The following is a 15,749-nucleotide window of genomic DNA, read 5'->3' as shown; positions in this document are numbered from 1 at the left end:
TCAGAATATTTGATAATTTTTACCTTTTGATCAGTGACTGCTGATAGGAAGTGAAAGAACCCGAAGCAGAAGCAGGACGGGGGTCAGTCAGGCAGAGGGGCGTCCATCTTGGTGAACGATATACCCTTGTTACCTCATATATATATATATATACCAGGGGGATCAGCTGGGACTTCATCTCTGCAGCATTTACCTAATGAGCTGAAGTTAATAATAAAAACGGAGTAAACAACAATTATCCGCCATGGTGAGATTGTCGTAATTTAATGAGCTGAAAAACACCAATTAGTTATTATTGTTTCTGCTTCATTATCCGGCTTTGTTCCATGTGTACAATGTATTCACCGAGTCACCCCATCAGCCAATCACAGGAGAAGATGAGAAGGAAAGGAATGAAAAGAAAATTAAGAATGAGACAAGTGATCGGCGAGACGGGTCAGACGTAGATGGAGTCTGGGGTCAGTCAGGGGGTCAGGTCTCATGAGGTCTCGTGGCTCTTAGTAGGTTGTTCCTGGAATACTCGTGTATGTTCAGTCCGATCCATGATTGTCTTGGTGGCAACTCAGCGATCTAGTAGAAGAATTGTAGAAGAAGAGAATCTTATCCTTCATCCTATAGATCAACCGGTAGGTCAGGAGCCAAATGTGACTCACCAAGGAAGCCCTAAGTCATGGCGGTGAGCGCCGGATACAATACAACATAACTACTGGCAACAATGAATAAGTGTCCAAACGTCTCGGCCCGTACAGATTAGGATGGTGTAATATAATACTAATAGTAGCATTACAGCAAGTTATTATTAGCAAATGATTACAATATCATAAGTTAGAAAACTATCTATGTCTATATAAGATGAGATATGGCAGGATATGGAGGTATACAGTGTTAGCCAAAAGTATCGCCCCCCCCCTGCAGTCCTGTCAGATAATCCTCACTGTCCCCCAGATAATGATTACACAGCACAGACTCTTATATAGTATATAAGTGACACAGGGTATATACAGTATAAGTATCGCCCCCTGCAGTCCTGTCAGATAGTCCTCGCTGTCCCCCAAATGAATGAATGAAAAAAAAGTCACATCATTGATCATTTTACACAAAACTCCAGAACTGGTGCGGACAGAAGTATTGGCGCCCTCAGCCTAATACTTGGCAGCACAACCTTTAGACACAATAACTGCGCACAACCGCTTCCGCTAACCAGCAATGAGTTTCTTACAAGGCTCTGCTGGAATCTTAGACCATTCTTCTTTGGCTCCTGCTCGCGGTCCCCCCTGAGATGTGAAGGGGGCCTTCTCCAAACTGCCACCAAGAGATCTCGCCCCCTCCCCCACAGGTGTTCTATGGGATTCAGGGCTGGACTCATTGCTGCCACTTTACAAGTCTCCAGGGCTTTCTCTCACCACCATTTTCTAGTGCTGACCTGAAGTGTGTTTTGGGTCCTTGTCCTGCTGGAAGAGCCCTGACCTCTGAGGGAGACCCCGCTTTCTCACACTGGGCCCTACATGATGCTGCACAATGTGTTGGTCGTCTTCAGACTTCATAATGCCATGCACACGGTCAAGCAGTCCAGTGCCAGAGGCAGCAAAGCCACCCCAAACCATCAGGGCCCTCCGCCATGTCTGACTGTAGGGGGCGTCTTCTTCTCTTTTTCCTGTAATCTCTATGTTGAGGCCTTCTCCTACTTTTGTCTCCTCTGACCAGAGAACATTCTTCCAGAACGGTTTTGGCTTTCTCAGGTAAGTTTTGGCAAACTCCAGCCTGGCTTCTGTCTGTGGGTAAGAAGTGGGGTCTTCCTGGGTCTCCTACCATACAGTCCCTTCTCATTCAGACGCTGACGCTGGATAGTACGGGGTGACACTGTTGTAGCCTCGGACTGCAGGGCAGCTTGGACTTGTTTGGATGTTAGTCGCGGTTCTTTATCCGCCATCCACACAATCTTGCGGTGAAATCTCTGGTCAGTGTTTCTTTTGCGTCCACATCTCGGGAGGTTAGCCACAGGGCCATGGGCTTTACACTTCTTGATGACACTGCGCACGGTAGACACAGGAACATTCAGGGCTTTGGAGATGGACTTGTAGCCTTGAGATTGCTCAGGCTTCCTCACAATTTTGCTTCTCAAGTCCTCAGACAGTTCTTTGGTCTTCTTTCTTTTCTCCATGCTCAATGTGGTCACACAAGGACACAGGACAGAGGTGGAGGCAACTTTAATCCATTTCCACTGGCTGCAAGTGTGATTTAGTTATTGCCACCACCTGTTAGGTGCCTCAGGTAAGTAACAGGTGCTGTTAATTACACAAATTACAGAAGCATCACATGATTTTTCAAACAGTGTCAATACTTTTGTCCACCCCCTTTTTTATGTTTGCTGTGGAATTATATCCAATTTGGCTTTTTGACAATTCTTTGTGTGGTTTTCCATTGAAGACAAATTAAATGAAGAAAATACCAAAGAATTTGTGACTGCAATCATTATCTGGAAGAACAGGAGGATTATCTGACAGAATTGCAGGGGGCCAATACTTTTGGCCAACACTATAACTACTATAATACTACTCCTATGTCCTTGTCTGTTCCAAGTATCGAGGTGCAGGAGAAGTTATCGGTCACTATACAGAGCCTTGTAGAAGTCTTCACCCCCCGTATACTCCTCATACTGTATTATATATCCCCTCATTCATGTATCACATACAGTGAGGTGTAAAAGTCCTCACCCCCTGTCCCAATACTTTGGTACAATCCCATCTACAAGTCCTTTGGGCTCGGTCTTTGCCCCCCTAGAGATGACATTTCGGCCCCTTCTTTGCAGTCAGATTGGTTGGAGCGTCTGTGATCAGTAATCTCAGAGGGATTTGGGTCTGGCCTGTGACGGGGCCGCTCTAACCCCGGAATATTCTGTGATCTGAACCAGTGACTGGGGCTCGGGCCGGAGGTTTCGGGTCATTGCTGGAATCTCCTTCCCAGTCTCAGGTCTTTTGCCGCCTCCAGTCTCAGGTTTTCTTCCAGGATTGAAAGAGTAATAACAAAACAAGTAATCTAATGGCTTCTAGAATACAGGTAATACATTATCTACAGTGAGGGTGACATATAAATACGTGACCAGGCTACTATCATAGGACGTACTTCTCATGTCCAGGGGCCGTCCTGGGTGGGGGGGTCGCTGGCCATCTTAGGTCCAGGCTTTCAGGCCTACACTGGGAGAACTTCGGCTAAATCTGTTCCTAAAAGAAACAAATGTAGCAAAATTTGCAACAATGAAATCAGCTTTTCCCCAATGTGTGGCCTGGACCTTACAGCCATCTACAATAGTATGGAGCCATGGAGCCATCTATAGGGGACTCTTGGGGGGTAACTTTTGCCTAATTTCCACAATGAGTTGAGATCTTCTCGTTATTGGAAGCGATCTCTTCCTTATTGTAATGATCACTTTGTCCTGTCACCTCATCACAACTTATTACTGTATCCTACAATTTTCTATGTGATTTCCATTGGGGACGGGGGTAGATGGAGGTATAATTATCTGCCATATAATCATCGCCCTCCTCATCCTCCTCATCCTCCTCTCCGCACCTTGTTATTACCATTATATAGATTACAGTGATTGGAAAAGCTCAGATGGATAAGAATGTAATTGTGGAAATCACAGACCTGTCACGCAACGTATTACCTGGAGGAAAACCCAAGCCTATAAATGGCGATGAAACATCTGAGGTTCTGCATTTGATGGAACGATGAAGATCCCCGGCCTGCGAAGTCACATGGTAAGCTGAACAATCATGGCCGCCGCCGCCGCCTTATATCACTTCTACCTACCAGAAATGATGATTTGTCTCTTCTCGGATCTATAGATTGGGGATTGATCTGTAAGAATATAGATCCGGATTGTTCTATTATATGGGGGGGGACGTGTAATAATATCCGGCTTCTATCTCAGCATATCCATCTGGTTTGATCTTCTCACTAATCTCATTCTTTTCTCGTGTCTCTGATGTTTCGCTCAGACGTTTCTTCTCTTCGCCTGTTTCGCTCTCTTTCTCGCTCGTCACTTGTGTAAATCCTCGCAGTCCTCAGATCCGCCATTACGGGCCTACAGACATGACGGCGAGATCATCATCGGAGGTCTCATCCCAGTGCACGAAAAAGCCATCAAGCAATCCTTAAACTTTACAGCAAAGCCTCCGGCGTGGACGTGCGAGAAGTAAGTGAGCCCCTGCTCATGTGACATAAATGTCTGTATTACATCGCTGAGATTACAGGACGGGACAGAAAGTCAGAATTGGGATTAGATGTTTTATTTCATGGCGTCCCAGATTATAGTCTGCGAGAGATTAGGAACATTAACCTTGCGTATGCCGGGTGCTTTTCTCCAAAAAGAAGTAGATAACATTGTTTCCATTGTATCCATGCTTGCTGATGGTTTCCATGTAGTAATAGATTCTTCTGATCTGTCACGGATTTTACTTTGTCATTTTGCGTCTTGTTCTTCAGGTTTTACATGGAGAAATACCAGTATGTCCTCGCCATGTTATTCGCCATTAATGAGATCAACGCCAGTCCGCTGCTACTGCCCAATGTGACCCTGGGATACGAGGTCTATGACCCCTGTTACTCGGACATGGTCGCTATAGATGCCGTCATGTGTTATCTGTCAGGAAATCAATCCAAGGTGCCAAATTACAGCTGTCGCTCAGCGTCACCTAAGTTGTCTGCCGTGGTTGGAGATTCGCCATCGTCTGGGTCGGTCGCCATCGCTCGAATACTGGGGCTCACGTATTTCCCGCAGGTAAAGAAAGAAAAGGTCGGGCAAAGATCTGAGCTCCAGTCTGTATAGGAAGCTGTAGGTATAGGCAGGACATGGAGGACGGGCGAGAGGTCAGAGAACACCGGCCCAAACCGAAACTAATCCACATGGGGAGCAAGGCGGCAAACCAGATCATTATCAATGGGAAACCAGACTGACCCTGATGGGCAACTAGACTGGTGCTGGAGGGGCAAATAGATAAGAAACTACTATACAGTGACAAAGGCGGGCGACTAGACCGGTACCCAGGACAACTGGACTGGCACCCAGGGCAACTAGACCGGTACCCAGGGCAACTAGACTGGCACCCAGGGCAACTAGACTGGCACCCAGGGCAACTAGACCGGTACCCAGGGCAACTAGACTGGCACCCAGGGCAACTAGACTGGCACCCAGGGCAACTAGACTCGTACCCAGGGCAACTAGACTGGCACCCAGGGCAACTAGACTCGTACCCAGGGCAACTAGACTGGTGCTGGAGGGACAAATTGATAAGAAATTATTGTACAGTGACAAAGGTGGGCAACTAGACTGGTACCCAGGGCAACTAGACTGGCACCCAGGGCAACTAGACTCGTACCAGGGCAACTAGATTGGTCCAGATGGGAGCCAGACTCATCCCACTAGACTTCTAGATGGCTCCCAGATTGTTGCAGAAAGTCAACCAGACTGTTCAGTGATATGACTGATATGAGACCCAAAGGGCCCTGGATCGCTCCAGAACTTAGACTGACCCTGGCAGGCTGTTAGAGTTATACTGTCAGGTCCTGTATATATGGGCAACTATATTAATACAGATGGCAACTAAACTGATGCAACTGCTACTGAAAGGCTACTAATAGAACAGACGGGCGGATTCTAGAAGCCGGGGCAATTGTCTCCTAATAGATGGGATGTTACTCCTGCTGGTTGTACATGATGGAGGAAGCTGAGCAGTGACGGGTGACACGACCTCCTCTTTTTTAGTTGTTCCTCAGGCCATTTCCAGTCTTATATGTTGGTCCTGGTTGGTCCTGGTGAGATATACTGTATATGACTTCTTTCTCTCTGTAGATCAGTTACGCCTCTGCTCTTCCCACCTTGGCTGATAAGACGCAGTTCCCTTCCTTTGTTCGCACGGTGGGAACCGTGGACTCCCAACCTGTCGCCGTGGTCCAGATGATCAGGCATTTTAACTGGTCCTGGGTTGGCATCTTGTCTTCCAATAATGACTATGGAGACCAAGGCAGCCAGAAGCTGAAGCGGGAGATGGCCAAGAGCGACATTTGTGTAGCTTTCGCCAAAACCCTCTCGACCCCACCGAGCAAAGAGAGTCTGGATAACATAATGGACGCCATCCAGAAAACCAAGACCAACGTCATTGTCCTGTACGCCTACGCCACCGAGCTCATAGCCTTCCTGCAAGCCGTCACCGCCAACAAGATCTCTGGAAAAGTCTGGATCGCTGTGGGGAGTTGGTTGCCCTCAGCTGTCTTTACCCAAAAAGATCTCTGGCCTGTTCTTAATGGGACCATTGGCCTGGCCAAATACAGCTCAAATATCCCCGGCTTCCAAGATTTCCTTTATAGTATATACCCAGCCAAGTACCCCAATGATATATTTATCAGGGAGTTTTGGGAACAGGTGTTTTCCTGCAAATGGAATAATGTGAGTAACGTCACCAATGTCCCATCATGCACCGGGAAAGAAGACCTAACCAAAGTGGACAAGTCTGTGTATGATACCACCAACTTCAGGCTATCCGTGTCCGTGTACAATGCTGTGTATGCGGTGGCACATGCTATAGATAACATGCTGTCCTGTCAGGGGGGCAGCGGACCCTTCACCAATGGGACTTGTGCAAACATTGAGAGTTTCCAGCCATGGCAGGTACGGAGAAGTAAAGAACAGATGGAAATATAGGTGTATATACTGGACTATCCCATAGGGATCTGCGCTATAGATAGATTATACCATATATACTAAATTATAACACACACACACACACATATATATATATTCTATCATACAAAACTATACTATAATACACAATGCTTTACTATATTATACATGCTATACTATACGAGCACTATGTTGTACTGTGTTACATATTACTATACTGTACTAGACTATACTGTGCTAGAGACTACTGTACTATACAATCCCATAAGGTATTCTACTGTGCTACACTATTCACATTAGTGGATTTCTGCTCTCCAATACTACTATATGGGTTCTTGTTCCTCCAGGAGATCTGCTTTATAGTAATATTGTCTGTTGTCTTGGGGTCCTCTGAATTCTAACTACACCCGTGTTCCCAAAGTACTGGCTGTTTTCCTCTATCTAGCTCTAGATCAGCTTCTAGAGCAGTCTCTGACCTTGTTCTCAAAGAGTTATCTAAAGAGATGCACAGACATATCTGCAGAAATCCAGAGAGTTATATGTAGAGATGCAAATCACTGACTGATACTTTGTCTCTCCCTGTAGATACAATGTAACATTCTCTGTCTCTTCCTGCAGATACAATGTAACATTCTCTGTCTCTTCCTGCAGATACAATGTAACATTCTCTGTCTGTTCCTGTAGATACAATGTAACATTCCCTATCTTGTCTGGCAGATACAATACAATGTAACATTCTCTGTTTCTCCCTGCAGATACAATGTAACATACTCTGTCTCTTCCTGCAGATACAATGTAACATTCTCTGTCTCTTCCTGCAGATACAATGTAACATTCTCTGTCTCTCCCTGCAGATACAATGTAACATTCTCTGTCTGTTCCTGTAGATACAATGTAACATTCCCTATCTTGTCTGGCAGATACAATACAATGTAACATTCTCTGTTTCTCCCCGCTGATACAATGTAACATACTCTGTCTCTTCCTGTAGATACAATGTAACATTCTCTGTTTCTCTCTGCAGAAGGAAAATATTTTTTCTTGTAGCCAGTGGGTAGGAAATATAAAAAAAAACAAGTCTTCAGTAGTTGATACCTTTTTAATGGCTAACTAATAATACTGACAGATTACAATGTTTCGGACCTCTCGACTCCTTTCTCAAGTAAATTTAAAACCATTTCTACAGGATGAATATTTATGTACAAAAGGGCACATAGGGAGAGAATTTCAGGAGGAAGAGGAGTGGAAGGTTGTTAGTAATTGGTAGAAACAATGTAAACACTTCCAGGTTCTTATCTGTTCTCAGGGTCTCAGGTCAGTGATTTCTGTAAAATGACATAAACCCATGTGACAGATTTAGCCCCTCTCCAGTGTATGAAGCAGGGTCATAAGTTTACATTCATAAATCCCTCGTTCCTTCTTTGATTTGAAATTCCCTCCCAAAACCAAAACTTTCATGTGATTGGTGATATTATGATCCTCATTGCAAAAATGCTTTGATACAGGAAGATCAAGTCTTCGTTCTCTAATCGCATGGCGATGTGAGTTCCTCCGCACTCTAAGCTGCTGTCCGGTCTCTCCAACATACAGATTATCAGTGGGACACTTGGTGCACATTATCAAATACATTGGGTGTGCTGCAGGTGAATGTACCTGGGATTTTATATTCACTGTTATATTCCCTGTTAGAGTTTGGTATCTCTATCCTGTCAGTCGTCAGTACCCCTCCTGGAATTCTATCCCTATGTGCCCTTTTTGTATATAAATATGCATGCTTCAGAAATGGTTTTAAATTTACTTGAGAAAGGAGCCGAAATGTTGTAATCTGTCATCATTATTAGTTAGCCACTAAAAAGGCATCAACTACTGAAGACTAACAAGTTCTCTGTCTTGCCCCGGAGATACAATATAACATTTTCTGTCTTTCCCTGCAGATACAATGTAACATTCTCTTCTGATACAATATAACATTCTCTGTCTCTCCCTGTAGATACAATGTAACATTCTCTGTCTCTTCCTGTAGATACAATGTAACATTCGCTGTCTCTTCCTGCAGATACAATGTAACATTCTCTTCTGATACAATATAACATTCTCTGTCTCTCCCTGTAGATACAATGTAACATTCTCTGTCTCTCCCTGTAGATACAATGTAACATTCTCTGTCTCTCCCTGTAGATACAATGTAACATTCTCTGTCTCTCCCTGTAGATACAATGTAACATTCTCTGTCTCTCCCTGCAGATACAATGTAACATTCTCTGTCTCTTCCTGTAGATACAATGTAACATTCGCTGTCTCTTCCTGCAGATACAATGTAACATTCTCTTCTGATACAATATAACATTCTCTGTCTCTCCCTGTAGATACAATGTAACATTCTCTGTCTCTCCCTGCAGATACAATATAACATTCTCTGTCTCTCCCTGTAGATACAATGTAACATTCTCTGTCTCTCCCTGTAGATACAATGTAACATTCTCTGTCTCTCCCTGCAGATACAATGTAACATTCTCTGTCTCTTCCTGTAGATACAATGTAACATTCTCTGTCTCTCCCTGTAGATACAATGTAACATTCTCTTCTGATACAATATAACATTCTCTGTCTCTTCCTGTAGATACAATGTAACATTCTCTGTCTCTTCCTGTAGATACAATGTAACATTTTCTGTCTTTCCCTGCAGATACAATGTAACATTCTCTTCTGATACAATATAACATTCTCTGTCTCTCCCTGTAGATACAATGTAACATTCGCTGTCTCTTCCTGCAGATACAATGTAACATTCTCTTCTGATACAATATAACATTCTCTGTCTCTCCCTGCAGATACAATGTAACATTCTCTGTCTCTTCCTGTAGATACAATGTAACATTTGCTGTCTCTTCCTGCAGATACAATGTAACATTCTCTGTCTCTCCCTGCAGATACAATGTAACATTCGCTGTCTCTTCCTGCAGATACAATGTAACATTCTCTGTCTCTCCCTGCAGATACAATGTAACATTCTCTGTCTCTCCCTGCAGATACAATGTAACATTCTCTGTCTCTTCCTGTAGATACAATGTAACATTTGCTGTCTCTTCCTGCAGATACAATGTAACATTCTCTGTCTCTTCCTGCAGATACAATGTAACATTCTCTGTCTCTCCCTGCAGATACAATGTAACATTCGCTGTCTCTTCCTGCAGATACAATGTAACATTCTCTGTCTCTCCCTGCAGATACAATGTAACATTCTCTGTCTCTCCCTGCAGATACAATGTAACATTCTCTGTCTCTTCCTGCAGATACAATGTAACATTCTCTTCTTTGCTTTCAGCTTTTCTATTATGTTAAGCGCATCCATTTCCTGAACTCGGGGGGTGAGAGAGTTGCATTTGATGAAAAGGGAGAACTGAAAGGACTTTATGATGTTCTGAATTGGCAAACGTCTCCGGATCTGAAGGGAGAATTGGTGAAAGTGGGAATGTTTGATGACTGGGGCCCCAATGGTAAAAAGCTGGTCCTAAATGAAAAGCACATAATATGGGGCAAGATGTACAAAGAGGTGAGTGGATCCCCAAATACTTCATTCCTCTTACATTGTCTGATGCTTTAGAGCTGTGGCCTCTGACTTGCCAAACTACAACTCCCAGCATGCTCTGACAGCTGCAACCACTCATGTCATCATGTGTTTCAGGTCCCCCCGTCTGTGTGTTGTGACAGCTGCCCCCCCGGATTCTGGAAGGCCCCCCGGGAGGGGCAGCCCTTTTGCTGCTATGATTGTCTTCCCTGTTCAGATGGAGAAATTTCCAACCAGACGGGTGCGTAACCTGGAGCAATAACAGAGCGGTTTATAGCGGTATTACTAAGATGTAATGTATACAGGTAACAGGGCTGCAGATTGCTTTACTATATGAAGAACTACTACTCCGACTACTGCTCCGACTACTCCAACTACTGTGACTACTCCTCCGACTACCTCAACTACTCCTCTGACTACTGTGACTACTACTCCTCCGACTACTCCGACTACTCCTCCGACTACTGTGACTACTACTCCGACTACTCCTCCGACTACTGTGACTACTACTCCGACTACTCTTCCAACTACTGTGACTACTCCACCGACTACCTCAACTACTCCTCTGACTACTGTGACTACTACTCCTCCGACTACTCCTCCGACTACTGTGACTACTACTCCGACTACTCTTCCAACTACTGTGACTACTACTCCAACTACTCCGACTACTTCGACTCCTCCGACTACTGTGACTACTACTCCGACTACTCCAACTATTCTGACTACTCCTCCGACTACTGTGACTACTACTCCGACTACTCCTCCGACTACTGTGACTACTCCTCCGACTACTGTGACTACTCCTCCGACTACTGTGACTACTACTCCGACTACTCCTCTGACTACTGTGACTACTCCTCCGACTACTGTGACTACTACTCTGACTACTCCTACTCCTCCGACTACTCCATCTACTCCTCACTACTGTGACTACTACTCCGACTACTCCTCCGACTACTGTGACTACTCCTCCTACTACTCCTCCGACTACTGTGACTACTACTCTGACTTCTCCGACTACTCCTCCGACTACTGTGACTACTACTCTGACTACTCCTCCGACTACTCCATCTACTCCGACTACTGTGACTACTCTTCCGACTACTGTGACTACTACTCCGACTACTCCAACTACTCCTCTGACTACTACGACTCCTGCTACTACACTCCGCCTGCATTCTTCACTTCTGCCACTTGATGGCAACAGAGGAGACAGAATATCTGCAGATTAACCCCTGCATGACTGTGCTGTTTCATGACCGGACACATTTTGGTCCAACCAATGTTAAAGGCTGCAATATTTCTTCATTTTGGTTACTCCAATAATTTCGGTGTCTTTATTTTGCTGATACATAAAGATTTATTTTTCTAAATTATTTTTGCATGTTTTTTTTCTGTATCGCCAGGGGAGGGGCTAGAACCTGTGATGTCAGTGCGGGAGCGACATTCTCTTATGTAACTCTATTTTATTATTTAGCCATGATTTGCTTCTTTTACACACTGTGGTCAGATCAGAACTTCAGGGGTCATTTTAACAATCTAGATCTCTCTCTATAGTTTTTTTGGGCTAATTTCCCCCCGTTATAGGAGGAGCAGGCCCCCCAGTATACAATGCAGAGCTGATGTGGCCCCCGGGGATCACATGACTGCTGGACGGGGGCAGGGGGCTCATCATGGCTGTTCCAATAGCTGTATGTACATTGCTCATTGAGTCCTCTGTATATGGTGAGACAGCCATGTAGGTTTACCTTGAAGCCCTGCATGGACTTTGGATCGCCCCCCTTGGTCCTCTTATGGCCACTCATGTCCCGTGACAGGGTGTTGACCTCTATCAGGGTATTTTTATGGCAGATGTTACATAATAGATCCACAATAGTTGCCGTATGTTGTGTCTAAACCTTGTGCTCTGTGTATATAGACACCACCGATTGCATGAGGTGTCCAGAAGATCAGTGGCCCAACGAGGACCGAGTCAAATGCATCCCAAAAGTGTTAGAATTTCTCTCCTATGAAGATCCCCTGGGCATAGCCTTGTCCACCATCACCAGCGCCTGCTCCCTCCTCACTGTCTCGGTTCTCTGTATCTTCATCCGCTTCCGGGATACTCCACTGGTGAAGGCCAACAACCGGAGCCTGAGCTATCTCCTGCTGGTGGCCCTGCTCCTCTGCTTCCTCTGCTCCTTCTTGTTCATCGGCCGTCCTTCCACCATCACCTGCCTCATCCGTCAGGCCGTGTTTGGGACTATATTTTCCCTTTGTGTGTCTTGTATCTTTGCCAAAACTATTACCGTTGTCATTGCCTTTAGTGCCACCAAACCCAACAGCCCCCTTAGGAGATGGGTGGGATCCTCAATTCCAAACTCCATGATCCTCACAGGCTCAAGCATCCAAAGTGTCATCTGTATATCATGGGTTATCATGTATCCGTCATCTCCACAACTCAACATGAAGGCCATGAAGGGCATCATCACGGTGGAGTGCAGGGAGGGCTCCATCACCTACTTCTACATCATGTTGGGATTTCTGGCGTTTTTGGCCCTTTTGACCTTGGTTGTTGCCTTTCTGGCTCGGAACCTCCCTGACGGGTTCAATGAGACCAAGTTCATCACGTTCAGCATGTTGGTCTTCACCAGCGTCTGGATCTCTTTCATCCCGGCTTATGTCAGCACCAAGGGCAAATACATGGTGGCGGTAGAAATATTTGCCATCTTGTCCTCCAGCCTGGGTTTGATTTGCTGCATTTTTGCCCCCAAATGTCACATTATTGTCCTGAAACCTCACATGAACACAAAAGACTATTTAATATCAAAGAGTCAGATCGGAAAGAAAATCTAGAAGTTGTCAGATGATTGTCGGGAGCGATGGCTCGTTCCAGTCGTTACCCCCACATAAATCATCTGAAAATAAAACTGAAATAAAATGATCTTTTCTCATAACCCTCTCGTCTATTATTAATCTATCGGTGACTGTAAAGAATTTCTCCCTCCAGGTACAAAAATTCTGAAACATTGCAATTCTTACACTGGAAACTTTGTAGCACAGGGTCAGCAGAGTCGTCTCTATCTGTTAGGATTCAGATGCAAGGACACAATAATAAGATTGGTGAAGAAGCGGCTTTAGGAGGGCGGCAGCAGCAATGGGCAGAAGAATATGCTACCTAAACGCAACACACCAGTGCGAGCCAAGACCGGACCCGGACACCTTCACCAGAGCAAGACGAGATGGACTGTAGCTGGATCTGGAGACCGGAATTGTCACCAAAAAAGAAAAGTGTCCTACCAATAGATGTACGGCCCCAGACACCAAACACCAGATCCACAAACTACTCAGAACACAGAACAGTCGTCACATCACAGGTCAAACCAAACGGGGACAACAGAACCAAATCACCAGACAGAGAGGAATCCAACAACTTAGCCAGAGGTCAGGATAGGGGTAAAGTCAAACTGAGCTCATAGTCCGCACATGTGTCAGGAGGGCGGGGCCTTACATAGGACTCCTCTGGTGCTAACTGGTCCAAGCCAGGAACCTCTGGAACTGAAAAAGCTTCCCAGGTTGTCCAGGTAATGTTAAAGGTGGAGCAGCCGGATAATCCTCACAATATCATTAGGGGAAAACATCAGCAGAGTCATCTCATTATCATTATAGAGTCAGCAGAGTCATCTCATTATCATTACCAAGTAGAGTCAGCAGAGTCATCTCATTGTCATTACAGAGCAGAGTCAGCAGAGTCATCTCATTATCATTACCAAGTAGAGTCAGCAGAGTCATCTCATTGTCATTACAGAGCAGAGTCAGCAGAGTCATCTCATTATCATTACCAAGTAGAGTCAGCAGAGTCATCTCATTGTCATTACAGAGCAGAGTCAGCAGAGTCATCTCATTATCATTACAGAATAGATCCAGCAGAGTCTGTCCTCATTGTCATTACAGAGCAGAGTCAGCAGAGTCATCTCGTTATTATTTCAGAGTACAGTCAGCAGGGTCATCTCATTATCATTACAGAATACAGTCAGCAGAGTCGTCTCGTTATCATTACAGAGTACAGTCAGCAGAGTCATCTCGTTATTATTACAGAGTACAGTCAGCAGAGTCATCTCGTTATAATTACAGAGTACAGTCAGCAGAGTCATCTCGTTATCATTACAGAGTACAGTCAGCAGAGTCATCTTGTTATTACAGAGTACAGTCAGCAGAGTCATCTCATTATCATTACAGAGTATAGTCAGCAGAGTCATCTCATTGTCATTACAGAGTACAGTCAGCAGAGTCATCTCATTGTCATTACAGAGTATAGTCAGCAGAGTTATCTTATTGTCATTACAGAGTATAGTCAGCAGAGTTATCTTATTGTCATTACAGAGCAGAGTCAGCAGAGTCATCTTATTGTCATTACAGGACAATGGGCAGAAGATTCATATTATCATTAGAGGGCAGGTCAGCAGAGTCATCTCATTGTAATTAGTAAGTGGGTTGAGTAGAGTTAGCTCATTATCATTAGTTAGTAGGGTCAGAAATCATTTGATTATCATTAGAGGATACAGTCAGAAGAGTCATCTCAATATCATCATAGCAAAGAGTCAGAAGAGTCATTTCATTATCATTAGAAAATACTGCAGAAGAGTTATCTTATTATTATAGGACTAGGTCAACATAGTCATCTCGGTACCGTTACACTGTGACATGTTCAGTAGAGTCATCTCATTATGATTAGAGACTGGGGTTTCAGAGTATTATAATCATTAAAAGATGGAGTCAGAAGAGACAAGATGAGGTCAGCAGAGTCACATTATTATAGTTACTATAGTTATCTTAATATTATTAGAGCATATGGTCAGCAGAGTCATCTCATTGTCATTATAGGATAAGGTGAGAACAATCATCTGCTTATTATTATAGGATAGAGTCAGCAAAAGTAATCTCTTTGTTATTAGAGAACAGATTCAGCAGAGTAATCTCAATATTATTAAGGATAGAGTCAAATTATTATTAATAAAGGGCAGGGTCAGCAGAGTCATCTCATTATTAGAGGATAGGATTAACAGAGTCATCTCAGTATGATTAGTAGGTGGGGTCAGAAGACTAACATCAATATTATTAGAGGGTAGGGTCATTTCATTATCACTAAGGATAGGGTCGGTAGAGTCATCTCATCGTTAGATACAAGTTCAGTAGAGATATCAAATAACATTACATGATAAGTTCAGCAAAACCTTTAGTGGTGAAAGTCACTATAGTCATCTCAATAGCATTACAACATAATAATACAGAAATGGATGTCTCCAATATGGCCGCCTCCAGGTAGGATAACAAATAAACATAAGAGCTAGAACGTTACATCTCACAATACATAAGATACATCAATCCTCAAGTTCTGATTACATTACGGGGTCATAGGACCAGGTGGACGTCCATCTCCATGTAGGCAGCTGATGTGATCCTCAATGTGGAGGACATTACATTGCATCATCTCGCTCCTCAGGGTCTCAAACCTAA

At 44.2% G+C, this 15,749-nt stretch overlaps 1 protein-coding gene across 1 annotated transcript; it reads left to right on the top strand.

Moving 5' to 3' along the window:
* Positions 1-4,495: 4,495 nt before the first annotated feature.
* On the top strand, positions 4,496-13,088 carry LOC142217913 (extracellular calcium-sensing receptor-like). The gene is made up of 5 exons (XM_075286235.1): positions 4,496-4,783; positions 5,855-6,670; positions 10,008-10,235; positions 10,368-10,491; positions 12,172-13,088. Exons 1-5 carry the CDS (start codon positions 4,496-4,498, stop codon positions 13,086-13,088), a joined length of 2,373 nt encoding a protein of 790 aa, XP_075142336.1.
* Positions 13,089-15,749: the final 2,661 nt, after the last annotated feature.

This window comes from Leptodactylus fuscus, chromosome 9 (assembly GCF_031893055.1).
Source record: "Leptodactylus fuscus isolate aLepFus1 chromosome 9, aLepFus1.hap2, whole genome shotgun sequence".
Taxonomy (NCBI): Eukaryota; Metazoa; Chordata; class Amphibia; order Anura; family Leptodactylidae; genus Leptodactylus; species Leptodactylus fuscus.
The sequence above is the reverse complement of the archived record's forward strand: the minus strand, read 5'-3'. Positions and strand labels throughout refer to the sequence as shown.

Bases quoted from the DNA above. Each gene is read 5' to 3' on its own strand.
- LOC142217913 (XM_075286235.1), top strand. From the start codon at position 4,496: ATGGAGAAATACCAGTATGTCCTCGCCATGTTATTCGCCATTAATGAG. The intron at 10,236-10,367 runs GTGAGTGGATCC...CATGTGTTTCAG, and splicing joins GGGGCAAGATGTACAAAGAG to GTCCCCCCGTCTGTGTGTTG. The intron at 10,492-12,171 runs GTGCGTAACCTG...CTGTGTATATAG, and splicing joins AGAAATTTCCAACCAGACGG to ACACCACCGATTGCATGAGG.